General features: G+C 53.8%; 1 protein-coding gene across 1 annotated transcript; it reads right to left on the bottom strand.

The window, feature by feature from the left end:
* Window positions 1-24,537: 24,537 nt before the first annotated feature.
* Window positions 24,538-26,596, bottom strand: LOC310770775 (kelch-like protein 10; the record flags this gene model as incomplete). Its single annotated transcript, XM_083631850.1, has 3 exons — window positions 24,538-24,869; window positions 25,174-25,350; window positions 25,627-26,596. The coding sequence occupies 3 exons, from the start codon at window positions 26,594-26,596 to the stop codon at window positions 24,538-24,540; spliced, it is 1,479 nt and encodes a 492-aa protein (XP_083487976.1).
* Between the last annotated feature and the right edge of the window lie 873 nt (window positions 26,597-27,469).

Here is a 27,469-nt window from a genome sequence, read left to right as displayed (position 1 = left end):
TGACGGTGGAGTTCGTCTACGAGCTGCCGGCGGCCGGCTGCGTGATCGTCGAGAGGAGCGACGAGTCGCCGCTCTTGTCACGGGTCCGCATCGGGCACCGCGGTTGCGTGACAGCCTTCTACAGAGCCGGGAACTTCTCATCGCTAATGCGTCGGGTGGCAATGGTCTCCCTGCACGGCTGCGGCCTGAAGCCCGCATTCGAGCTGTCGTCGACCTGTGACCACTCCTTGGTGTACCTGGCAGCCAAGTCGCTAGCCCTGGCCGAGCGGATCTCACCGGGCCTGACGCTGGGCCCAGATCCGAGGCTCGTAGTGGCGGTGCGAGGAGGTCGAAGGGCTGCACTGGCGACCGCCCGCGACCTGGTGCACGCCGGCGTGGTGCTCTCCCCGTGCGGCACAAGCTACCTGTTCGACCCTCTGCCGGAGGAGCTTGACGGCAGGCTGAGGAGCTGCTGCATCCCGCCCAGCCCTCGCGCTCAACTGTTCCCGGAGCGCTTCGGCAGCCGATGCAGCCAGCAGCTGTTTGAGAGATTAAGGGAAGAGTGGCCCGTCTTGCTACAGCGCGAAGACACCAAGCCTCCCAGTGGCTCGACTGACCCTCGATGGATCGGACTGATGCTATGTCTGTGCGAATGGTCCGGACTCAAACTACTCGCGAACCGGCTAGTGCCGGGCGTGCTAGAGTGGTTGAGCGCGACGACAACGAAGCCCGAGACTCGGGGTGCGGAGGATGCGAAGTCCGCCTAGTGGAGCTGTACGATGCGGCCTGCACGGCTCGGTGCTCGGGCAGCCTGAGCTCGGCCCTGATGGAGTTCTGCCGAGACTTCGTGTCGCCCAGGGCTGTGTTGGCGAGCCCCGTCGCCCCCTCGGCAGACTACCTAGACCGTTACACCTTGTGGTTGATCTGCATCGGGATCTCGGACAGTCGGGCAATCTGCGGCTACCCGGGCCAGCCGGTCACTCTCTCCAGGGCGTGCGACGAGCACCGCAAGCTGTCGCGCGACTTCTTCATCGTGCCCCGGGCCGAGTCGCTGGCCTCGCTGGAGAAGCTCGAGCGATTCTACGCGCTTATCTTGCGATACCCAGTGGTGCCGGAGGACGCCCTCGACACCAAGGAGTGCCCCGAGTGTGTGTACGAGGCCGAGGTGACGAGGGACAAGTGGGAAGAGACCCGGCGGAGCATCTCGTGCCACCACCTGACGCTCAGACACGAGCTCTTCGGCCCTGTGCTATCAGGAGCCCCAGAAGGCGCCGGGAGGGGTGGCAGTTTTGCCGCCAAAGGCAGGATACGCAGGGTGGCCAGGGCCAGCACCTCGGCTACCATGTTCGAGCCCGACAGCCAGGAGCCGTCGGCGCACGGCCAAACAGAGCCACTCAGATTCATGGAGCAGCTCGAGTACCTGAAGCGGCGCGACGAAATAGCCAAGCAGCAGACGCTGGCCAAAGAGCTGTACCACCAGCTGGAGATTCACAGGCATGCGCTCGAGGAGCTGTCGAGCCCGCGCTACCTGAGCGAGTACCCGCTCGCGTGGCTGTGCCAGCTGTACGGCTCGCTGAACGCGAGCAGGAAGCGCGCCGAGGCGCTGGAAGCTGACTACGAGGGCAAAGCTGGCGACAGAGCCCGAGCTCTGCCCCGCATCGGCACGCTCCGGGCCACGCTCAAGACGGTAGCATCGACGGGCACCAACAACGGCCTTGTGGCAATGGTGGCAAGGATTGTCGTGGACCCCGCGCGCAGGCACACGGAACGTTACAAGGTGCTGCCCGAGCGGATCATGCTGTTCAAGCACCTGCTGGCAGCAGGCTTCCCAGTGGAGACGGCCGCTGACCTGGTGACGAGCGCAGCGGTCGTCGACAGTTCCTTGCTCATAGGCCTGACGCTGGAGCAGGGCGTGCAGCTGCAGCTGAGCAATACGGCCGAACCCACCGTGTATAACTCACGCCTCGCCGCCTTGATCTGGGTATTTGCACACCTCACGGCCTACTGTACACTGCGTGAGCTGAGCCATGACCACGTCATGCCCGGCGATAGCCCCGGGGAGCCGCTTGCCGACGGCATTTACGTGTTCGACGGCGATGGCGGTGTGGGCTTCACCCTGTCTCGCAACGGCCGGGTCGGGCACGAGCGGGTCGACATGTCAAGACTTGCCGAACTGCTTGCAATGCGAGATACTTTTCAAGAAGGACTTTGCTGACAAGGTCGCCGCAGCCGGGGCCGAGCGGGCCGCCGACGCCCTGGTGAAGTACGGCCTGTCGATCTCGACCAACCTTGTCAACTGGCGGTGGAAGCGCAAGGAGATCGCAGCCCTCGAGGCCCGCCCGTCGAGCGTCGACTGTGACCAGCACCTAAAGCGGCACTACCTCACTCACACGGGTGAGCTCGGCTCCGTCGAGGCTACCGGAGGCGCCAAGGTTCCTAGGTCAGCGGCGCCGGCCTCGACGCGCCGGAACATTCGGTGGTTGAGGCCTGTATGCATGAGGGATCGGAAGAGGGTCCGGGGAAAACGTGCCCCGGAAGCAACGGAGTAGCCTTACAGGGAGTGTATTAACGTAGGGGACGTGGTGGTGGTGGGGGGGGGGGGGACGATTGGCCAGTGTGAGATGAGTGCCCAGCGGGAGTTCAAGTGCCTGGAGATCTACATCGCCTGCAGCGGGTTGCCAAAAATCACCCTGGACAGGCTGAACGTCAATTCGCTGTTTGTGTACCGCACAGAGGACCCTAACACGATGCACATCAGCATCAACAGCGACCACCCGACCGGCGACCACACTGTCAAGAAGCTGCCCCGCCTGACACACTACCACCCGGACGCCCTGCTCACCGCCGCAGAGAGGTTCATGGACCACATTATCGACATGCCTGTTTACACCTACCAGACCAGGACCGTGCATCGCTGAGGGTCGGATGAGACCGCCGGCGTCAGGCCGACTGCAGCCCGCGGCGCTTCGGAGCCCAGACTCGACTGTGCGCACGACCCTTCCGGCTTTGGCTCTGTGTTCTAATTCGTGTCTTTCTTGACCTGGCTTGTTGCATGATGTAACTTTGTAAAACACAAATAAATAAAGACACCTCTATGAACGTAAATATCTGGTATCAGTATTGTCATTGCTAAGGCATTGTGCTAAGGCACAATATGAGACAGACAGGAGACGAGACATGCGGTTGCTGATTCAGCACTGTCTTTATTGTCAAACATAGTACATGCAAATAGAACATACTACACAGACAGACAAAGGCCCAAGTCAGACAATTAAATCAATACAATCAGACAATTTGCATGTTGGCACCTTGACCATGGTTATGTTTAGATGTAGATCTCTCGCACCAGGGTCGGGCTCGGGCGGAGACCCGCAGCCTGATTCCTGGTGGATAAATCTGTTCAACCCGCTGGTAAGCTTGGCTATGTCCTTAACCATGCAGAGCGACGGCTTTCCCTCTTTCTCGACCGTGGCGATGTGGTAGTCCTTAAGGGTGCCCTCGCAGGCCAGGAGCACGTACACGGGAGCATCGGCTACAAAGCCGTACAACTGGTAGCTCAAGCTGGGTGTCCATACCACAATCAGTTGACACTTTAGCAGCTGCGCCAACCTGACCATGTAATCACAGTGGCAGCCTGCCACTGGCCCCTCGATGTTGTCCGCCGGAACCCCGAGCAGTTTGCCGAGCCGACCGGGCAGCTCTTTGAGGGTGCCCAGCTCAACCATCCTCAGTTCGTGTTGGGCCCTGCACAGCGCTCCGCAGACCTGTTCTCGCACGTACAGGTACTCGTCCTCGCCGGGCTCATTTTTGATGTTCAAGACGGCATTGACCCACTTCTTAGCGCTCGGCGATCCGTCTTCAGACGTGATCTTGAACTTGGCGGGGTGTTCTTTGCTGCCACGGTCCATGCGTCTTTTACCAGAGGCCTGCAGCCTGGGCTGCAGAACGCCCTCCATAGGCTGTGTTACGGCCACCATAAAGACTCGTCATGGAAGCCAATAACATAGAGGAGACAAGGAGTCGTTTGCACAAAAAGAAGTTATTTATTTGAAACTAAAATCTTAAATTCCCCAAAAAACCACAAAACAACAACCAGGTCAGGTGGGACGGCTAAACACAACAAAAGAGTGGGCACGCACCGGCCGACTTGTAGTCGTCGGACCGGGCACCACCCTAAACTACCAAAAACATAACAAAACCTAAACTAAGGAAATAAAGCCGCGAAAACTAGGCTACCGTCCCACCTTCCCCAAAGTAAAGAAATTAAACACAAAGGAATGAAACCATAAACATAACAAACCCAGGGATGGCCATGCTGCTGCCACCAGCATGAACCAGGAGTAGAATGAGCAAGAGAGAGAGAGAGCACGCCTCGAGCTGCTGCTGTATATCAGTGCTAGAAGCAATCAGCGTAAACTGAAAGCAGCTGACTCCAGGCAGATGATTGGCAGATGACCAGGTAGGCAACTGGTGGCAGAGAAAGAGAGATGTTACACTCAATCCAATACACCTATAAGTGGGAGCGCATAACACCCCCACCCTAAGTCACTGAATCATGGTTTCTGACACGCCATCACAGAAAACATAATTCAGACACAATTATTACTGCGCGACAATGCGTCAGCCAGGACATTATCTTTTCCACGGATATGCCGAATCTCCAAATTATAGGCCTGTAGCTCGAGACTCCAACTCATTAAGCGTCTGTTCTTATTACGCATCCTGTGTAAAAACACCAGAGGATTATGGTCGGTGTACACTATAACAGGAATGTTTGAAGAACCCACATAGACCTCAAAATGGTCTAGAGCCAAAATCAAGGCCAGAGCTTCTTTTTCAATTGTGGAATACCATCTCTGATACGTCTTAAATTTCTTCGAAAAGTAACAAATGGGATGTTCCACGCCATCAGGACCATCCTGAAGAAGGACCCCTCCGACACCACTGTCACTGGCATCCACAGCCAATTTAAACGGCGTATCAAAATCCGGCGCCGCAAGCACGGGTGCACTCAAGAGCACGCTTTTAGTCTGGTTGAACGCTTTTTGACAAGTGTCTGTCCATTTAAAAGTGACCTTTGGACTCAACATGTTAGTCAAAGGTGCTGCCACTGTGGAGAAGTTATTACAGAATCCTCTGTAATAACCCACCATCGCCAAATAACGACGGAGTTCAGTCCTAGAGGTGGGAGCTGGAAATGCCACAATAGCCTCCACCTTGGACTGAATAGTGCGCACGCAACCACGACCCACCACTTTCCCAAGGTACGTGACGGTGGCTTGACCAAATTCACACTTGCCGAGATTAATTGTCAGGTTTGCTTCAACAAGGCGCTTGAACACCTCTCTTAAATGATCTACATGCTCAGCCCATGACCGAGAGCACACAACCAGATCATCAAGATAGGCTTCACAAAAAGACAAACCAGACAACACGACATTAACCAAACGCTGGAAAGTAGCCGGCGCGTTGCGCATACCAAAGGCCATGACGGTGTACTGCAGGAAATCATCAGGTGTAACAAATGCAGAGATTTCCTTCGCACGCTCAGTTAGAGGAACTTGCCAATAGCCTTTCAAAAGGTCCAATTTGGAAACAAAAGTGGCATTACCGACGTGATCGACACAATCCTCCATCAGTGGGAGAGGATAGCTATCAGCTATGGTTACATCATTAACTTTTCGAAAGTCGGTACAGAAACGGTCCTCACCATTGGCTTTTATAACCAACAGACAAGGAGAACTCCATGGACTACAGCTGGGCTCAGCAATGTCATGCTGCAACATGTAATTCACCTGTTTTTTAAGACGGCACCGCTTGTCCGGATTAACACGATATGGGCGCTGTTTAATAGACCTCGCACCGCCCACGTCAATATCGTGCTTCAAAAGGGATGTCTGAGTCGGCACGTCAGAAAACAAGGATTTATTTGACTCAACCAACTGAATCAAATCACCGTGCTGTGACTCAGTCAGGTGAGACAAACACGAGTCAAGGGTCTGCAACGCCTCGGAGTTCGACAATTTACCGTGCGCTACAGCCCCTTTCAACCCGCCTCCATCCATATCAGCCCTAGACAGCGCCATCGTGGTCAAGACAGATTTTGGCGGTTCAGCACTGGACAGCGCCATCGTGGTCAAGACAGATTTTGGCGGTTCAGCACTGGACAGCTCCTCAACCTGAGGATTGACAGGCTGTCTGTCACAGTACTGCTTCAGCATGTTTACATGGCACAAACGATTCCTACGCCTGCGGTCAGGAGTGGCAATAAGGTAATCCCTTTCACCCATCTTCCTCTCAACTCGGTAAGGGCCACTATACCGAGCTTGCAGACTAGACCCAGGAATTGGCAATAACACCAAAACTTGATCACCTGGGGAAAACTCTCTGCTTTTAGCGTTCCTATCGAACCACCCTTTCATCTTAGTTTGTGCCGTGTTAAGGTTCTCCATCGCCAACTCACACGCCCGCCGCAACCTGAAACGGAAGCTGCTGACATAATCCAACACATTTTGCTTAGTGTCGTCCTGCAGCCATTTCTCTTTCAGGAGCTTTAAAGGACCGCGGACCGTATGGGCAAAAACCAAGTCAGCAGGACTAAACCCAAGTGACTCCTGCACGACCTCCCGCACTGCAAACATCATCAGATGCACGCCCTCATCCCAGTCCTTTTCAAATTCCAGACAGTAAGCGCGCAGCATAGATTTTAATGTCTGGTGAAAACGCTCAAGTGCTCCTTGACTCTCGGGATGGTAAGCGCTAGAATGACAGTGCTTTATGTCCAGCTGTTTCAAGACTTGAGCAAACACACGGGACATAAAGTTTGAACCCTGATCGCTTTGTATCACTTTTGGGAGTCCAAACAATGAAAAAAACTTTGTCAGAGCCTTCACAATAACAGGAGCTGTAATTTTGCGCAATGGAATCACCTCTGGAAACCGAGTGGACGCACACATGATGGACAGCAAAAATGAATTGCCAGCCTTTGTACGAGGAAGTGGGCCCACGCAGTCAATTATGATACGCTCAAAAGGCTCACCCACTACAGGAATCGGATACAGAGGAGCAGGGGCAATGGTTTGATTCGGTTTGCCCGCTACTTGACATATGTGACATGATTTGCAGTGTTGAACCACATCTTTCTTGAGCCCCGGCCAAAAAAAATGTCGCAATATGCGGTCATATGTTTTATTCACACCAAGATGACCCGCAAGAGGCCTATCATGGGCCAAACTCAGAATTTCGCTCCTGATTTTATGTGGCACAACGATTTGCTTAACGATGGTCCAATCATCTTGAACAGATGCACTCAATGGAGACCATTTACGCATAAGCAAACCGTCCTTAAGAAAAACTCCTCTTTCCACAGACTCAATTTCGCCCTCCGAGACCGCATCATCAAACAGACTTGACAAACAAGCATCATTTTTCTGTTCAGCAATCAGCTGATCGCGAGACAGAGACAGCCGTCCAGCCTCCACGAGGTGCATTTCATTAACCTGCTGGTCATGGGCAGACACAACAGGCACAAAACCACCATCCTGCTCTGCCATAAAACTGTCACTCAAGTCAATCTCATCACTTTTGGCTTGATCTTTAGCCATAGCACGAGTAACAGCGCATGATGCAAAAACTCGGGGATATTTTTGAGCAAGCTCGTCTGGGCACTGCAACATCGGAACCGGCGTCACATCAGGAGTAATCAACACCTTCCCCCCAGCTAGATCGTTACCCAGAATCATGGACACTCCTCTTATGGGAAACTGAGGACGTATGCCCACAGCTACCTGCCCCGAAACAAGTGCAGACTCAAGGTTTACAGTATGCAAGGGAACTCCTAAATTCTCCATACTGAAACTCAGCACCGGAACATCAGAACCTATAGAAGTGTTAGCTGAGAAAGGCAGCACATCCTCCAGAATGAAGGACTGAGAAGCAGCAGTGTCACGTAGGATCTTCACAGGGACTTTTTTATCCATCCCCTCCATGGACACAAAACCCTCCATAACAAAAGGGGCAAAAACATCTAAATCGTCTCCCTCAACAAAAACAGGATTTTCCGGAGCCTGCTGGGTCTTCACCAAAGCCACTGGCTTCGCATTTTTCCTCTTTAGCACGGCACAATGTGCCGCAATGTGTCCTATCTTTTTACAATAAAAACACATAGGACTATCCTTAACCCCCACATCATTATCAGACTTAATTTCGCCCTCTTTCTTAACACTGCCCTCTCTTTGAACACTGCTACCCTCTAGTGGCGCAGAAAAGTGTGGTGTAGGAAATGTTCTGTCCCTGACATAACCACCACGGTCCACTGGTCTGCCACTAAAACCAGAGGAGCGCTCTCCAAAAACAGCCTTATGAGTGAGCACGAACTCGTCCGCCAATACAGCGGCCTTAGACACGTCGGACGCTTTCTGCTCATTAAGGTACGTTGTTATTCTATCCGGAAGACAGTTCTTAAAATCCTCCATCAGCATCAAGGATTTTAACTGGGCAAAATCTTTTGCCCCTTGTGACGCGCACCAACGCTCAAACAGAGCCTCCTTTTCACGAGCGAACTCAACGTACGTTTGGCTTTCATACTTCCTGAAACGTCTGAATTTCTGACGATACGCTTCAGGTACCATCTCATACGCTCGGAGCACGGCAGTTTTAACCATGTCATAGTTGAGACTACTGTCCACAGACAACGACGAATACGCGTCACGTGCCTTGCCGACCAGGACACACTGTAAAAGCAGCGTCCACACTTCTCTAGGCCACTTCAATGACGTAGCCACGCGCTCAAACAATGTGAAATACTTGTCAACGTCCTTCTCACTGAACGGCGGAACCAAACGAATATTTCGGCTCACATCAAAATCAGGCTGCTTAAAAACGTGTTGAGAAGGAGCACCAATTTCCATCTCACGCAGGTGGATCGCTGCTCTCTTGGTGTCCTCCTCAAGACGTTTAAGTTCCACGTCCTTCTCCCTCAAAACTACATCTAACCGCTTAGACTCAATCTCCAGCTGCTTCAATGTAATCATCTCACCCATTTTCTGCTCAGACAACACAGGAGATTGAGGTGTGTCAGGACTATGAGATAAAATCCCCTTCTCCACCAAGCCCGCCCACACCTTAGCCTTGATTCCCTGCTTCTTCCCTTGTCTAGAAACAGGTAATTCATAGTGTTCTGCAATCAAAAGCAAGGTTTCCTTAGTACAGCGATGAAACTTCTCTAGGCTAGGCGCCTCCACAAACTCATCCTTGACCTCCATACTCAAATTCAGAACAAAAAAGTGCAATTAAGCAGGGGACCAAAAATACCCTCTCAGGTTACTGCATACAAAAAAGGTTTAGCAACTACAAAACAGAACACTGCATACAAAAAGTTGCACACCTATCAAAAGCAGTACAAAAAATGGTTACCCCCACCCAAAAATACTACAAGTAGACTGCCATTAGACACCTACAAAAAAAACCCATACAGGGCCTGCTGTTAAGCTTTTAACGAGCCCCCAATATGTTACGGCCACCATAAAGACTCGTCATGGAAGCCAATAACATAGAGGAGACAAGGAGTCGTTTGCACAAAAAGAAGTTATTTATTTGAAACTAAAATCTTAAATTCCCCAAAAAACCACAAAACAACAACCAGGTCAGGTGGGACGGCTAAACACAACAAAAGAGTGGGCACGCACCGGCCGACTTGTAGTCGTCGGACCGGGCACCACCCTAAACTACCAAAAACATAACAAAACCTAAACTAAGGAAATAAAGCCGCGAAAACTAGGCTACCGTCCCACCTTCCCCAAAGTAAAGAAATTAAACACAAAGGAATGAAACCATAAACATAACAAACCCAGGGATGGCCATGCTGCTGCCACCAGCATGAACCAGGAGTAGAATGAGCAAGAGAGAGAGAGAGCACGCCTCGAGCTGCTGCTGTATATCAGTGCTAGAAGCAATCAGCGTAAACTGAAAGCAGCTGACTCCAGGCAGATGATTGGCAGATGACCAGGTAGGCAACTGGTGGCAGAGAAAGAGAGATGTTACACTCAATCCAATACACCTATAAGTGGGAGCGCATAACAGGCTGCGCGGCTACAGTGAGCTTTGTTACGATGTAGTTGTAGATCGTTTCCCTGACCTTTCCGACCATAGAGCTGACGGGGTGCCAGGACAAGTATCCTCCTCCGTCCTCGGAGGTCCTGATGCAGTGGGATCCAATCATGAACTTGAGATCTACAATCAACTTGTCCACCTGTTCCTGTGCCCTGGCCAAGAGGTCGGAATGCCCTAAATGTTCGCCCCCCTCCTCTAGTTCTGGAAACAGTGTGACTAGGGTCCGTCTGACACTGTGGCACATGTCGACTAGCTTCAGGTTGCGGTCCTGAGCTTCTTCCAGTGCAAGGCTATCCTCCAAGTACTTATTGTTCAAATCGGTATTTTCGGACCTCACCATCTGTAGAAGACGGGCCAGCTCCACTTTCTCCACGTTGAACTTAGACGAGACCTCAGCCAGCTCCATCTGGGCGAGCCGAGTCTCTTCATCGTGCGTGCGTACTTTCCTATCCATCTCATCCAGCATGGCCATCGTAAGCTTAGTGGTATGTGCCTCCTTTGCTTCGGCGGCTTCCTTCGCCTCCTCGGCCTGGGTACGCGCCTGCACCGCCTGGGCTCTCTCTTCCTCTGCCTTTGTCGCTTTGGCGTCGGCCTCTGTCCTTGCCTCCTCGGCTACGCTTCTCTCTTCATCTGCCTTTGTCGCTTTGGCCTCTGCCTCGGTCCTTGCCTCATCGGCTGCGCTTCTCTCTTCATCTGCCTTTGTCGCTTTGGCCTCGGCCTCGGTCCTTGCATCCTCGGCTACGCTTCTCTCTTCATCTGCCTTTGTCGCTTTGGCCTCGGCCTCGGTCCTTGCTTCATCGGCTACGCTTCTCTCTTCATCTGCCTTTGTCGCTTTGGCCTCGGCCTCGGTCCTTGCCTCCTCGGCTACGCTTCTCTCTTCATCTGCCTTTGTCGCTTTGGCCTCGGCCTCGGTCCTTGCCTCATCGGCTACGCTTCTCTCTTCATCTGCCTTTGTCGCTTTGGCCTCGGCCTCGGTCCTTGCCTCCTCGGCTACGCTTCTCTCTTCATCTGCCTTTGTCGCTTTGGCCTCGGCCTCGGTCCTTGCCTCATCGGCTATGCTTCTCTCTTCATCTGCCTTTGTCGCTTTGGCCTCGGCCTCGGTCCTTGCCTCCTTGGCTGCGCTTCTCTCTTCATCTGCCTTCTTCCCAGCTTCTTGAGCCTTGGCCACAGCTTGCCTGACCTCGGCAAGCTCGGTCTCAAGCGTCATGACTCCTTGCTTTTTTTCCTGCCGGGCCTCCTTCAACTGCAAGGCTAGTTTGTCAATCTTGGTCCTGGCCTCGATCGTCGAGGTCATCATCAGCATGGCGATGCTGTGATACGCGCCGCACAGCTCCTGCGTCAGGGCTTCGGTCACCAAGCCAGATACATCCGAGCCTCTCACCTTATCTAACAGGCTGACAAAATTGTGGAAGCCCTCAGACATCAGCCTGAGATTCTCTGTCGTGCACTCGGCCCCGGGAACCGAGGGGATTGACGCGTATATGATATCCGAGAACCTGACACGAAAATCCCCGCCAAAGTTCCACGGATCTTGCACCATCCTCTGAAACTCGGGTCGCTGGGGCGCACCAGCACCAGACTGGGGTCCCGTCGCGTGAGTCATAGGATCCGGAGGCGTAGCAGCTGGAGCAGCAGCGGCCGCCGGAGGAAATGCTTTCGCAGATACGGTCAAGTTCGACTTGCCGGACAGCCCGGGCTTGGGGGCAGAGAGGTCCGTCCGGGCTCCTGGCGTAGGCTCTGCGCTCGTAGCGACTGAGGCACTGCCACAGCTCCCAGCCTGCGAGTTCTTCCGATTCGTAGTGGCGCGCTACGACTCGTCGGCTTGCGCTCTGTGCAAGCTCCTCCTCGCCACCTTTGTATGCACGAGCATGGTTGATGCAGTACCTCACAGGCTCGTCGTCGACGCCGGGACGCCGGGCTTCGGCGCAGAGGGTTGTGCACACGTTCCCGAGGAGGATCCTGTCAATCTGCTTTACGCCTGGGACCCTGAGCGGTTCCGGGGGACAGGCGAAGCTAGGGTCCCGTCGGTAGGCGTAGCCGCAGCGCTGGCACAGGCCCTCCAGGCCCAGGCCAGCTCTGATCCCCGAGTGCAGCTCCACTAGGGCGCAGGCCCAGACCCTCGCTGCGTCGCAGCACAACGCCGCCAGGCAGACGCCCCAGTAGTCCGTCGTGATCTTGTCGATCTTAATCTTGCCACCTCTTCTGTCACCTCCGTACCTCTTGAGCTCCAGCCCGTCAAACAGCAGACCTATCCGTAGCCTGGCCTCGGGGGGCATCGGGTCGTGCGCTTTGTCGCAGCACTGGTTAACAGCCGAGCAGGACAGACCGCCTGCTGGAGCCCGGCGCAGGACGACTGAGTTGCCCCAGGGTCGGGGCGGCGACGGGTCGCCTGACGGCAGATGAAATACGACCTGCTCGTACAGGGCCTTGAACGCCAACGGCGCCGCAAGTGCAGCCATTGTTTGGACCATTGTGGCGTCGAGCTCGAACCCGGCGGACATGTCGGACGCCGCGAGCCTGACTTCCCTGTAGACCCCGCGCAGTATCTTCCTCACCTCGATCTCGGGGTTCTTGCCCATGTAGATCTCCCGGTCGTCGCCGTCCCCCGGGGGGGCCTCGGCGGGCATGGCCCACGCTATCTCTGCCCCGGCCAGTGAGCCCATGTGTCTCACGGGGTGTCCTCTGGCGTCCGCGTAGCACGGGTCGAGGAAGTGTCTGCCCGAGATCAGGCCGTGTGCCCTGTCGCCCGAGGCATCGGTCACGACGAGCACGAGGCAATGCGTGGCGGGGGAGAAGCCGTTGTCAAGGTCTACGCACACACGGCCCTGGCCGTCTGGCTTTACTGCCACTAGGTGCGGGAGCTCTCGACCCAGCTTGGACAGCGTCACCCGCACGTATTCGACCGAGGCCACCGAGCCCGGGTCGCTCAGTTCGACGAGCAGCAGTAAGGCAGAGGGGGGCATGGTCTCGCGTTTTGGGTGTTTTCGTGCTGGGCCAAATCGATGGAGCCAAAGAGTTTAACCTGGTACCATAAATGTCCCCTTGTTGCGTCACATCATCGAGGTAGTAGTTTGGAGTGTTGCTAACATGTGCCTTAGCGATATTTCCAGCATCCCACTGCCACAGTACACACATACCCCCAAAACTGAGAGACAAAGACAGAAGGTTTATTCTTGTGAACGCATCTTTATTGGCACTCAACAGACCGGTAACATAACATTGTATAGTAAATGACTTTGGTCCTCCCTACCCTGCCCCCTTGTGTATCAGTGTTCATTAAACTTTTCTCACCAGAACCTTAGTGTTGTCCTTATTGTGCTGTGTTCATTGTCAACCATCCTTAGCACCACACTGTGCACATAATGAACTGCATTGTGGACCCTTATATGACACGGAGTAGCAAAAACACAGACAAACAAAGGAGACGGAACTGATTGGGTTGAGGTGTTCATTTTTATTTATTTTATTTTTTGCAAACATAATGACAGCAATTGGTGCCGTTGTCCAGCACCGCCATCATGGTTCTTTTCCGCATCACCAGTTTGGAGATGAAGTCGTCAGGCTGCGATCCGGTTGCTTCAAGGGCGGTGAAGGATCGCCCGTATATCCCCTTCAGTTCATCCAGTACCCACTGGAGGGTACCCGGCCCGATGTTTGGGTTGTTTGGGCCAAGACGCTTGGAGTAGAAAGTGCCGTCCTCGACGCGCACGGAGGCATCACAGATGTGACCATCAACGTTGTAAGTGACCGAGATCAGGTCACCGTATACATGTTTGCGGAAGTACCCGGAGAACACCATGTTGTTGGTGCCGGCTTCTTCTAGTGCATTGTAAACGGCGGCCTGGGTCGCTGCCCCCCACCAGCAATTGCCCAGCCGAGTTTTGACATCCGGCCACTCCTTTGACAACACCTCCGAGTTGGCAGGCTGGTAGTAGGCTGGCATTCTTCTCATGGTGCGCTTAGGTGGGGGTCTCTCACCCGCAACCAGTCCGATCACGCCGGACTCCTGGTTGGGCTGGGCGGGTGGATAGACACACGCGTCGCTCATATCGGAAGCGCGTCTGTCTCCTAGATCCGGGTCAGTGTGTGGCTGCTCGCTCCTGTTAGTACAGTACTGCCCTGCAAAGCTAAAAGGGGGTAACTCGCCAGAGTGTAGAACTGAGAAAAATGACTTTAAAGTTTTGTTGTTGTCCAGCCAAATGTATTGTAGGAAGAAAACTGGAAATGTGTTAATTATTTGTTTATTTAATGTAGTTATTTATCTACATAATTTTTTTTAGCTCAAACTTGACCTTTGACCCTTATTTGGAAGTTACCTTACTCTGGCTTTGCATTGTCTGCAAAATAATAAGGGGTGATACCAAGCAAAAAGACAGTAACTTCAATTTTATCCTTCACTTGGTTGCTTATCACTATATAAAACCACTATATATGATAATAATGATAACATAAGCTATTTTCACACATGAACTCCGGATCAGGTGAGGGTTGCCCCCCACTGAGCCTGCCCCGGATGATACGTGAAGTGTACCCTTTCACACATGAGGCATGTTGCTTTCACACATGAGTAGCACCTCCGCAGAGTTTGTAAAGTAGAGAGGGGGCGGGGGTGGGGGAATTTGGGCATGACCACACGAGTTGTGAAAACGAAAAATACATAATGGGCGTTAACTGCCTAACGTTCACGGCATATCATTGTTTGCGCATAACATTAGTAAGTAATTAATTAAACAACCCTACAACTCACGCCCAGATGCATCGATTTCCTCGAGTCGCAAGCACTACAAACAAAACATGTTCAGTCCTAAAATGCATCCAACCTACTAGAATTATACAGAATACAGGAAGCTAGACGTTTTTACCTTCAAAATAAAATAAATGTTGTATTACTTAGTAACAAAAAATCAGAATGTCGACTCACTACGGGTTATTTAATTGCCATTATTGCGAAGATTATACCCGGAAGTTTTCGTTTTATACTGCCTGACTTGACGCTACTTGGAATTTGCGGTTCTGCCATTGAATCTTCACAAACGCTGTGTACACGTTAAATCAAAGACATGAACGCAACCAGATCCAGATACCCTACCTAGCGATGTCCAATACTGGGAAGCGGGACGACCCTCGCGTCCAAAAATGCTTATTAAATGTGTGTGCTGTGCGAAGCAGACATGAAATCAGATCAGAGCCATGAGCCTTTCAATCCAGCAATCCGCAACATGTTGGCTGTCGCACACGGAGCAGGTTTGAGCTGGCATGTGTTTTTTGCTCGCTCATTCACATCGACTATTTTTATAATAATAATCTATCACGATGTCTCTGTCCTCATGCACTCACGAGCTGACTACTTCACGGAGCTCTGGAGGGGGGGGGGGGGGGGGGGGGGGGCAATCCGCCCCTGTGTGTACCCTGAGCCCAAGACTTCCCTCCGGCTAGGAAGAGGCTCCGCGGGAGCGCGCATGAGCCACGTGCACACATTCACACATGACAGCCACCCGCATGGCCTCTAGATAACTCCTGAATTCCAAACATGTGTGAAAGCAGCTATAGACATGAAGTCTCATTTTCATGGCACAATTACGCTTAATATAATATACGTATGAATATAATATAACTAGATTATCAGGCCGCTACACATCCTTCAAGCCTAGTTTGGTGGGACTCTTGTTGGCCCGTTGTGTGTCTGTGTATTGGCGCCTCGGGGGTTAATGTCATATGAGCTGGCTCCTCGGGGGTTGATGTCGTATGAGCTGGCACATCTGGGGTTAATTTTATATGAGCGGCACCTCGGGGGTTAATGTTGTATGAGCTGGTACCTCAGGGGTTAATGTCATATGAGCTGGCGCCTGGCGCCTCGGGGGTTAATGTTGTATGACCTGGTAGCTCAGTGGTTAATGTCATATGAGCTGGTGCCTCGGGGGTTAATGTCATATGAGCTGGCACCTCTGGGGTTAATTTCATATGTGGGGTTAATGTTGTATGACCTGGTACCTGGAGGGTTAATGTTGTGTGAGCTGGCACCTCTGGGGTTAATTTTATATGAGCGGCACCTCGGGGGTTAATGTTGTATGAACTGGTACCTCAGGGGTTAATGTCATATGAGCTGGCACCTTGGGGGTTAATTTCATATGTGCGGCGCCTCTGGGGTTAATGTTGTATGAGCTGGCACCTCTGGGGTTAATTTCATATGTGCGGCGCCTCTGGGGTTAATGTTGTATGAGCTGGTACCTGGAGGGTTAATGTTGTATGAGCTGGCACCTCTGGGGATAATGCCGTATGAGCTGGCACCTCTGGGGTTAATTTTATATGAGCGGCACCTCGGGGGTTAATGTTGTATGAATTGGTACCTCAGGGGTTAATGTCATATGAGCTGGCGCCTCGGTGGTTAATGTTGTATGAGCTGGCACCTCCGGGGTTAATGGTGGCTCTGAGGTTAATGTGGTATGAGCTGGCGACTCGGGGGTTAATGTCGTATAAGCTGGCACCTCCAGGGTTAATTTCATATGCGCGGTGCCTCAGAAATGTGGTATGAGCTGGCGCGTCGGGGGTTAATGTTGTACGAGCTGGAGCCTCGGGGGTAAATGTGGTATGAGCTGGTGCCTCGGGGGTTAATGTCATATGAGGTGCCTCGCGGGTTAATGTATAGACGCTTTTAATTTTACAACATAAACATTCAAAATTGCCCCTAGCTTACTTCCTGTTGCAATGTTTGCTAATGCAATAGCTGACAGGAAATAAGATAGGGTTCAAACTGTTCCCATAGCAACCCAATTCCGTGAAAACCATCTATAAGGGTTAGGGGGTTAATGCCGTATGAGCTGGCAACCTTGGGAGTTAATGTGGGTGTCTGTGTGGGTGGGGGTGGTATTGGTCCAATGTCACAATCATGACATTAGGCCTGCCCAGTAATGTAACTCATACCTCAACTCAACCTGAGCATTCTGGTGAGTTACCCCCTTTTTGCGTTGCAGGGCAAAGGATTCAGAGTGCAGTCAAACCAAACCAAACAACCGTAACTGATGTTACCTTAGTCTTGCTTGGCTTTTCTAGGGCTTTTGGAAGTTACTGTAAATATGACCGCCTATTTTCTCCAAAAAACAACACAATTGACTCAAAATATTTTTCCACATGATAAAGCAGATCTTCAATGTTCCAAAAATGACAAAAACTCATTTTTGACAAAAATTGAGTTACCCCCTTTTAGCTTTGCAGGGCAGAGTAGGTAAAGGTCCTCACAGGAGATGGCAGAAGACTGACATGAAGGCTCAGCAGCCATCTATTCTAAAGACAACCTGCCTTCATATATTTTTCCTAGACTCTTTTCATCTCAACAGTAGACACAACACAACAGGATCATGGGCTAGACAGAAACGGGCCAGTATGGCTGCCCTAGTTCTCATAATCAGTGCCCTATGCTACTCTTCCCCGTATGCTACTCTTCCCTTGTCCCTTGTACAATAAACCTCTGTGCAACACCAGCCCGATGTGCGAGTTTGTAATGATGAGAGAATGAGACAAAAAGGGTTTCAGATCGAAATATGTATTCTTTATTGCAGGAAAATATATGGATATATAGACAGGCATCTGCATACTGCAGAGAGACATTCAATTAAATTCAGTTCAATTTATTGTTGTCCACAATGTGGAAATTTGCCTTTGGCTTTACAGGTTTGCTTGCACATTATGGAAAGTACACGGCACAGGAAATGATAGGGTACATAAGACAACAGCGATAACGGGCATGGTTCTGATCTGGATGAGTCTAACGTTTATGAATTTAGCAGATTTATTGCGTTTGGTATGAAACATTTTGTTCTTGGTTGCTGCAGGAACTCTATAGCGTCTTCGTCAGCGTGCCGACATGCCGGAATGGCTGCCCTAGTCGTCGTCATCGAACATGTGATCGTACGGATCCTCCTCCTTGCTGTCCTCGTTTCCGTTGAACCAGTTCCGCTTGACGGCGTCGCCGTAGCCCTCGGACGTGTCGTGTGCGCGCAGCTTGGCCGCTCTGCTCTTGGCCAGCTCAAACAGGGGTCTCTCGTCCTTATCCAGTTCGATCTGGCTGGCCTGTATCTTGGCCACAAGAGATCTGTACGACTCCTCTGTTATCTTGGGGAAGAGGGCGTTGAGCCTAGACACCTGGATGCGGGCCACGAGCATGAGATCAGTTTCATTCTTTACCGTGGCAAACATGGACTGCTCCGGGACGGCTTCGGACTCTGTGTAAGCTGCCCTGCCGTGCTGGCCGCGAACATCCCCGTTGATGCACTGGTTGCTCAGCACATTGATGTAGTAATAGTCCTTGTTCCTGCAAAATCTCATGCAGCCGAACGTACCAGTGTGGAGGTCCGCGAAGATCCACAGCGACGTGTCGATCATGACCGGGGCCAGTACCTGTGCCCGAGCATTGTTGAACATCGTCTCCGTATGCAGGATCCTTGAGTCGCGGGTTAACTGGACCTTGCAGTACGCAAGTTTGTCGTTTTGCTGAAGCAGATTGTCAACCTTCAGTCGCGTATTCCCGAGATAGCGGAGCGTCCGCCCCAGCGTTGGGGGGAGCGTATTACACCGGTCAGCGTCTAGCCATTCCAGCGAGTCCAAGTTCAGCCCGGACGACCACGGCTTGCCCTCGGGAAAAGCTTTCCCCTTGATCTTCAGCGGGTCGCAGCATTTGAAGCTTGTCAGCATGTTCACCGTCTCGCCTTCGTTACCCTTCTTGGGCATCAGCTGTGCATTCAGGCACAACAGAGCGTTGTACAGGTTGGAGCCGTGCTTGGGGTTAGGGGCATGCACAAGCCGGGCCAGCTCGGCACAGAAGAAGCCCATGGCGAAAGCCACGGCCTGGCGGATCGACAGGGCCAGTGTGAAGTGGCACATGGGCATGTTGCCGTTGGTGCCGAGAAACCGGTAGGTGTGGTCCCTTTCGATGTCGCTTTTGTTCATTCTTTCGTCGAACCTGGGGTCGTTCGGGTCGAGTACGTTTCCCACCTCGGTGAACTCGGTTTCGTTGAATCGGTGCCAGCGGGAGTACACCCCAATACTCGTTACCGTGGATGCTTTAGCATTGATGCCCGAGCCGCACTTGAACGGGCTGGCCATCATCGCGCCCACCTTGGAATTGAGCTTTAGCTTGTCCGTCTTTGCGCCCGCCAGGGAAATGTCGATGGCCTCCGACATGTACGTGCCCCCGCTCATGGTCATCGCAACCGAGGTGAAGGTGCCGCTTTGCTTGGAGGAGCTGCTGTGCTGCTTGGTCGCGGGCCGCTGTTCCTTCTGTGACGTGTACACTTTGCCCCAGTCCTGCATCGCGCCCCCGGTCTGGGGCCTGAAGCCTACCCCCGAGCACAGCAACATGTTCCCCTGTGACCCGTCCTTGATGCTCTTGTAGAGTGTCTCTGTTTGATTTACTATGGCATCGCGCAGCAGCAACACGCTGCCGCCGGCCTTGTCCAGGTCCGACTGGCTGTACTGGCTGTTGTTGTGGCAGGGCAGCATGTTGCGCATCGTCGCAAACACCAGGCACTGCAGGTAGGCCATCATGTTGTCTGACAGCAGGTACTCGTAGATGCAGAGGTTCTTACCATACATGTCCGGCCCGCCCATCGGCACCTGGGCAAGCGCCTTGTTTTTCTCGAGCGCCGCCGCTCGGTCTCCCATCTGCGGGGCAACAAACCATAGGGCTCGGCACTCGCTTTCCGTCAACCTGTTTTTGTGCGCGAGTCGCTCCGCTATGTCGGCGCCGGTCCAGTAGAAGCCTGCAGTAGATGGGGTGACGTCCTCGCCTTGGCAGATGTGGAAGCCTTGGAAAAGCCTGTAGACGCCGCCGACCGGCAGCCACATGGGCTTCGTCAGCGTCGCTGCAAACAGCGGGTCGACAAAGTTGTGCTCCAGGAAGGGCGCGGAGGCTGCGCTCAGCACCATCGCCAGGTCCTGGGGTTCCATGTTCAGAGCCACGCACCTGGCAAACAGCTGCGTCAGGTACATGAACACCATGTGCCGAGGCTCTGATCCGTCGGGCCCCGGAATGGGATCGTCGGTTTTCAGGTCAATCGGCGAGAACTTCTGGAGCAGCTGCAAGATGAAGGCCGCCGCCTCCAGCGAAGTCTCCCTGAACACGATCCAGGGCTGGGCCTCGCCAGAAGGCTTTTGTATTTCGGCGAGCACATTGTCCGAGGTCATAGAGCCTACGAACGCCGAGAGGACAGCCTCTTCGCCTTGCAGTTTGACCAGGCTCTGCCAGGCCACCTGCTCATACGTGACGTGGGAGCGGTGAGGGACCTTGTCCATGGTGCGAGGGCTGCCCTGGATAGTCAGGAAGTGGCCCAGGTGCTCGCCATGCAGCACGAGCACCTTGCTCGGCACGACGGCGGGGCAGTAGACATGGAAGACAGGCGGGGAGTCGACAAGGACGTGGGTCATGGGCGACAGCTCCATCCCGTAATCGATGTTGGCGTGGCCCGGTCCCACCGTCAGGCAAAAACTCTCCTGGGGAAGGTTTACCTTCAGTGTCTTAGTTACGCCACCCGCCATTCTAAGAGTCCGAGGGGGTCTGGAGCCGACCGTGAGAGAAAGGAACTAGAGAAGTTGTTGACGTGCAAGACCAACACTCGGGGCTGTGACAAGGCGTACGCCTTCTGTCTCTTTTTGTGGGACGATCTGGCTGCTGCGCTGTTTCCGGGCGAGAAGGGGGAAAACGCCAACTGGCTGCCAAGCAGGGAGGAGGTTTCAGCTAGGGAGAACAAGAAGCATCTACTCAGATTAGGACTGATGGCGCACTTTTATAGGTACTTGTCAAGGAACCCGGGCCCTAATACCCCGGAGCACGCCTCCCGGTTCAGGGGCGTGAAGGAGGCGGCCGGGCTCCTATTTCAGGGCTCCGTCTTAGCCAGGCAGCATCGCCCGAGGACGGCGGCGACCGGAAGGTCCGGTGACGGCCAGTGCCCGGGCATCAAGTGGCACAAGTTGAGCTTCGTCAAGGCCAAGCAGTCATACCAGAACAGGCTCACCAAGGCCTTTCAGAAGGTGAAGCAGGTCGGCCACGCGGGCTTGGTCAAGAGCGACCTCCAGTGGGGCCTCGGCTGCTACTACAGGCTGGCTATGGCCTACACCACCGACAGCCCGCTGGAGCTGGCGGCTGCGTGCATGCCATGGCTGAAGCCCGCGGTCGAACTCATCAACCAAGAGAACTTCGCGGAGCTGGCCGGGTTGCACGAGCGTGTGCTGACGACGCTGTACGCCGTGCTCAACTGCTACGTGAACTGGATCGAGCCCACCTACCACCAGCTCCTGCTGGTGCCCGGCCAGCCGCGCGGCAAGCCCCGCGTTGACGAGTGTGACATGCGCTGCTACAGCTGCCTCAAGAACCAGACTTTCCGCTCAGCCGAAGTGCGGGGCAACCCCAAGAACATCGACGTCCAGTTTGACTTCGACAGGATGGCCTTCAGCTCGTCTTGCTGCCAGGCCCCCGTCATGTACATGCCCCTCTGCACCGAGTCGGTCAATACGCTGACATTCACCTACATGAGGCAGGTGTACACCACATGCCCGTTGTGCAAGAGGACCATCTTTTCGGAGCTGCTGGTCGACTATCCCACGCTCGTCTCACGTTGCATCTCGTGCTTTGGGAGGAGCGGGGACGACGGGGGGGCCGTAGACGCCGACAGCCGACTGAACTATTAGCGTCTCGGAGCCGCTCTTGCTGCTAACAACTTCGAGCCCACGTCAGTCGCAAGCGACTCAGACACACTGATGGTTCACGACTGCGGGCCGCGGCACCCGGACTCAGCCGCAGACAGCGACGGCTAAGACTCTGAGGTCTCCGATGACCATGTCTCGGATTGCGACGCTGACAGTGAGCCCTACTGCGGCCATACAGAAGAGTGTGACGCTGCTCCGAGAGCCGGCGGAGATCAACGCAGCCCTCTTCGTGGTGCGAGCTGACTCGCAACGCGCAACGACGGAGAGCGAGAGTGTCCGTCTGAGTGTTGCGGCGTCCGTCTCGGATGCCGGCTGCATTGAATGGAACTCCGACGGCTACGGCCCAGACAAGTACTTGCATACCACTGTCAGCACCATGTACGTTACGCTGCCCGACGAGAAGAGCGACTCAGACTGCGACGGCTCAGAAACGGACAGCGACAGCGACGGCTCAGAAACGGACGGCGACGCCGACACGCGAACACCGCCTAGCTCCGGGGCTGGCATAACTGAGGAGTTTGTGACACTGTTGTAACTCGATGTGTGATGTGAGACAATAGAAAATAAAAACATATTTGACTGTAACCCCTAGGGTGTTGTTGTGTCTATCTTTCTGAGCTTGGTCGAATAGAGGCCCCGGTCTGACTCCTGGTGACGGCCTAGAAGAGGGGCTTGTTGACAATGAATTTAAGCTACTAGCCTAAGCGAGGCTAAGCGGATCAGCGAGGTCTCAGTCCGCACTTCCGCACCTCAGTCAAGATCCCTCGACCGCCTCTACAACAACACCATGTCCGAGAACCGTTGCTTCTTGTGCGGGTCCGCCGACACGCTGCCTTCCTACACCGAGACCTGCCTGAGGATGCTCGACATCCTGCATGACATCCTACACAAGTACTGGCTGCCGTTGGAACAGGGCGTCAAGTCAGCATTGCTGTACAAGCCTTTGAATGCCGTGACCAGCTGGGCCCTCTGCTCTGGCAACAAAGCAGATGCCTGGGAGCAGCTGGTCAAGGGAGTGACCAGCTTCATTGAACCTAACTCCACTGAGTTCAAGGACCTTAGGTCTGAGATGGAAGCGCTCGCCGATCGCACCATACCAGTGGAGCTCCCGCTTACGTCCCGCTCTGCACCGAAGAAGCAGACGGACGTGTTCATCTGGCACGATGTCCTGGCTGAGATGAACGAAGTCTCGCTGAGCAAGGTCTACCTGCTGTTGTGGCTGATCAACCGGCAGACCTGCCAGGTCCACAGGGGCGACTTGTTTATACGTTTAAGGGACAACGTTACGGCCAGGGCGATCACGCAGTACGTTGAGGACTGGTCCGGGTCTTATTTCGGCTGGATTACGCGGGCCGTCTTGGAGAGATTGTACCTGTACAGTCAGCGCATCTGCACACCGGATCACCTTCGGCTACCCACGGGTGTGTTCCGCCACCAGCTCTACCTGCCGGCGGGCCTGAAGTCAACGCCCTTGGTTCAGGCGGGCAAGGACGAAGCGACCAAGTTCGAGGCGAGCTACAGAAATCGCACCGCGAAGGTACGCGTGGCCATCTTCGACAAGGTGCCCGAGTACCGCAAACCGCTGTCGTGCAAGACAAGCGGAATGGAGCCGCGCAAACTTCTCCAGAACCTGCTGTTCACCTTCAAACCAGACCGCTTGGCTGACGTATACCACTACTTCGCACTACTCAACTTCGACGACCCGCAGCAGCCTGGCCGCCACCTCCGGCTCGACCTCGCCAACGGGCCCGATGTGCGGCTGGCGGCCCCGGAGAATCTCTTCCATCTGGCTGAGGAAAACGGCCTGAGCGTTGCGGCGGTGTGCCGGGGCCTGGAGCTGATCCTTCGCGAGGTGTTTAGGCTGGTCAGCGAGGCTGACAGCGTCAAGGTCATGCTGAGCAACTTTCGTGGCAGGCCAGGAGTGTCCCACGCCCCCTCTGCAGACCAGGAGGATCTGTGCAGGATGACGGTCGCCGTGCGTGCACTGCAGCGCCGCCCATTCGCGCTCGACCTGTGCATGATGGATTGCCTGGGGCAGGACACCATGCTGATCGACAGCGCCTTTGCCACCAAGGGCGAACGCGGTGCTACCACCTACAATGCCATGAACGTCGTCAAGGTGTGCCACCCCTCATACGTCCCGTGGCCCGAAAACTGGCTGACCGAGCTGCTCTGGCGCGACATTGACGAACACGGGTTTGGTTTGGCCGCGAGGGACTACGGCCACTACATGATGTATGCGAAGCACTTAACCAAGGCAAAGACGTCCGTGGCGGCCTTGGGGAGCGCTGATGCTGAGATGCTTGAAGACACCGTCAAGGTTGAGACACTCCAGGACAAATAGTGGGAGTGACACTTCTGTTACCTGATATATGTTGTTGATTTACTGAAATTCTACATAGGGCCCTGGGCCTCGTGAACCAGATTTTGATTTTCTGTGTATGTGTGTTTTCTGCACCTGCGAAAATAAAGAATACAAAGAACACAGTGTCACATTTTAGTTTTAATGCTGATGGCTATTGGTGCTGGCATTCTGGGGTTCTGGTATAAATACAAATATATGAAGAGAGAATAACCGGTGGGGCAGAGCAAACCCCTAGAGTAAATCATAGAAAAGAAATAGAGACAAATATAGACCTCTGTGATGAGCATGGAGTTGACGCTATGTACAGCAGTTGTAGGGTTCCAATGATACAAATAAAAAACAATATTCTACAAGAATGATCAGAGTATGCGTTTTTAATTTATTCTTCACACTGTTTCACAGGTCATGACAGAGAGAAGCTTTAGACCAGGTTGTGAGTACTCTGCCATGTCGGACAGTCCGTGTGCCACACAGCAGCTGATCCTAATGCCTCTCATCCCGGTCCCGCACGCTTCGTGCCACTCATTGGTGCTCCAGTCGCAGCGCTCCACTTTGGAGCTGTTGGGGGATCCTCCGCATACGAACAACTGGTCGTCCACCACCTCGATGCCGAAGCTGCTGCGCGGACGAGGCATGTCGGGCGCGGCGCTCCACGTGTCGGTTAGCGGCCCGTAGGCCTCGGCGCTGTGCAGTCTAGTTCCGATATAACTGCCGGCCACTGCGTAGACGCGCCGTGGTGTAGCGGGGCACGGAGTACTCGGCCATGTCGGACAGTCCGCTTGCCACACAGCAGCTGATTGAAATGCAATCCTCCCCCATCCCGCAGGCTTCGTGCCACTTGTTGGTACTCCATTTGTAGCTCTCCACCTTGGAGCTGTCGGGTGATCCTCCGCATACAAACAACTGGTCGTCCACCACCCCGATGCCGAAGTTGGTGCGTGGTTCCGGCATGTCGGGCACGGCGCTCCACCTCTGGGTTAGCGGGTCGTAGGCCTCGGCGCTGCGCAGTCGTCCGGCCAAACCATGGCCGCCCACTGCGTAGATGCGCTGTCTGTAGGCAATGACGCCCAAGTGGGAACGCTCGACGCTCATGCGGGCGATCTTCGTCCACCGGTCGGTGTCTGGGTCGTAGCACTCGGCCGTGTCCAGGACCTCATGTGTCTCATAAGAGTGCTCATACTCCGTCACACGACGATATACTACACCACCGCAGATGTAGACTTTGTTGTTCAGTACTGTGGCGCTGGCGTGCATCCTCTTCCCGTTCATAGGTTGGAGCAGAGTCCACTTGTCGGTCTCAGGATCATAGCGTTCGACACTGTCGTGCACGATGCCTCTCTCGAACCCATCCTGCTCGGTTTGTACCTTTCCTACCTTGCCTCCCATGGCATAGATACTGCCATTCAGTACTGCCAAGCTGTGCCCCCCTGGGCGAGGATGATGCATGGCTGCCACATCGTGCCAAGTACGGGTACCGAGGTCAAACTTCCGCACGCTGGTGTTAATGCAGAACGAACCTCTCTCATCGCTCATGTAGCCGCCAACACAGTAGACAGCGCCATTTAGGAAAGCGGCGGCGCTGTAATTTTGCATAGGCCGAAGTTCACTGTTTGGTACATTGGCCCAGAACTTGTCACGTGGATCGTATAGCCGAATCCTCGAAGTTGTACCGTCGCCAAACCTGATTCGAGTGACGGCCAACAGGACGGCATGTGGCTGGCGCGGCCGAATCTGGGCGTTTACATCACGCATGACCCTCTCGGCCTCGGCGACGATCGCCTCACACTCTGCGTCGTCCTTCACCAGACCGTGGTTCTTCACCCGGTCGACGAAGTAGTCCGTGGCCATTAGGGCCAGGCGGATCTTGGGCAGTAGCGCGGATATGTGACCTTCGCGCTCCTCGGGCGCGTGGGCGATCCAGCGGAGCGCGGCCTCGAACGCGGCGCTCTCCCGCCCCACGTTCAGATCGTCCCGTCCGAGGATGTCCGTCAACCGCTCGAGAGAGAGTCCCAGGAACTCTTCGGAGTACGCGGCGATCTGCTCAAAGCGCAGCAGGATAAAGAGAAAGGCCTCGTTCCTCAGGTCCGGACAGTGGTATAGGTCTGCCAAGGTAAAGATGCCGACGCAGTTCCCCGGGTGGAGCCGCGCCTCCAGGAACTCGCAGCAGGAGCGTTTCACCCCGGCGAAGCCGAGGTAATCCGCCGCTATCAACAGCTCCTCCGCATTGTTCTCGGTCACCGGGACGGAGCCTGCGTCGGCGGAGTCTAGGAGGAGACGCATCGCGTTCGTCGACACGGGGCCGTCCATCTCGTAGACGTCGTCCTGCGACGTCCAACCGTGGGCGAAGACAGCGCGGAAGTATGGGCTGCAGCCGCAGAGGACGGCCTTGCGGACGTCGAATTCCGTGCCGTCCACTCTGATCCGCCAATAGCCCGAAGGCGGCATTGCGACTACCGGGGTTCCAATGACAAAAATAAAAAACAATATTCGATATGATCAGAGTATGCGTTTTTTTTTCTCCTTTGATGGGAAAATCTGACTTCTGGAGGTCCTCACACCAGAAGGGAAAAGACAGAAAGTGATACTTCGGGCAGGGGGGTGTTAGTTTTACAAGACTATCTGGAGCAGAAAACTGGGCTTAAAACCTGTACCATTCTAGAGGAGAGGAGGAGAGGATTTTGTGCGACGGGCGTTTTGTCAGAGAAGAGTTTTTTGTCGGAGGAGAGGATTTTGTAAGAGGGGCGTTTTTCAGAGGCTGTCCTCTAACAAAGATATCTCCTGACAGAAACACCATCCTCTGACAACTCTGTCTCGCTCTGACAGGATGCTCCCTGTGGTGGCTATAAAATACCAGTGTCTTGGAGTCTTGTCTTGTACATGTCTTGGAGAAGCGTAATCTGTAAGTGTTTTATTGATAGGATTCCAGCTCGAAAATGCTACCTACTTTTTCTTTTAGAAGTACATTTTCTTTACCAATTGTTTCCTACGAATGCCAGAAGTATTATGTTCATTGTAATTGTAATGTGTCTGCGTTTGTGCACAGATATTCGCAAAAACTGAAGGCCTGAAAGATGCCGCCACTTCGATTGTGCCCCATTTGCTACTACAAGCTGGTCAACCTGCCTGAACACCTCATGAAAGTCCACCATATATTTGATAAGGAAGAGCGCAAACTCTATCTTGCCCTTGACCACGGGAGGTAAGTAAAAAAAATGTTTTTACCGCACTAGGCAGAGCTTCTTTAATTCCTGTATTATGCTGAACATATATTGAAAACTGATTTGTGTTGAGGTACGCTGGACCACTGCCCTGCCACCA

The sequence above is a fragment of the Poromitra crassiceps genome, assembly GCF_964638095.1.
Source record: "Poromitra crassiceps genome assembly, chromosome: 2".
Classification (NCBI taxonomy): Eukaryota; Metazoa; Chordata; class Actinopteri; order Beryciformes; family Melamphaidae; genus Poromitra; species Poromitra crassiceps.
This window is presented reverse-complemented; position numbering and strand designations above follow the sequence as displayed.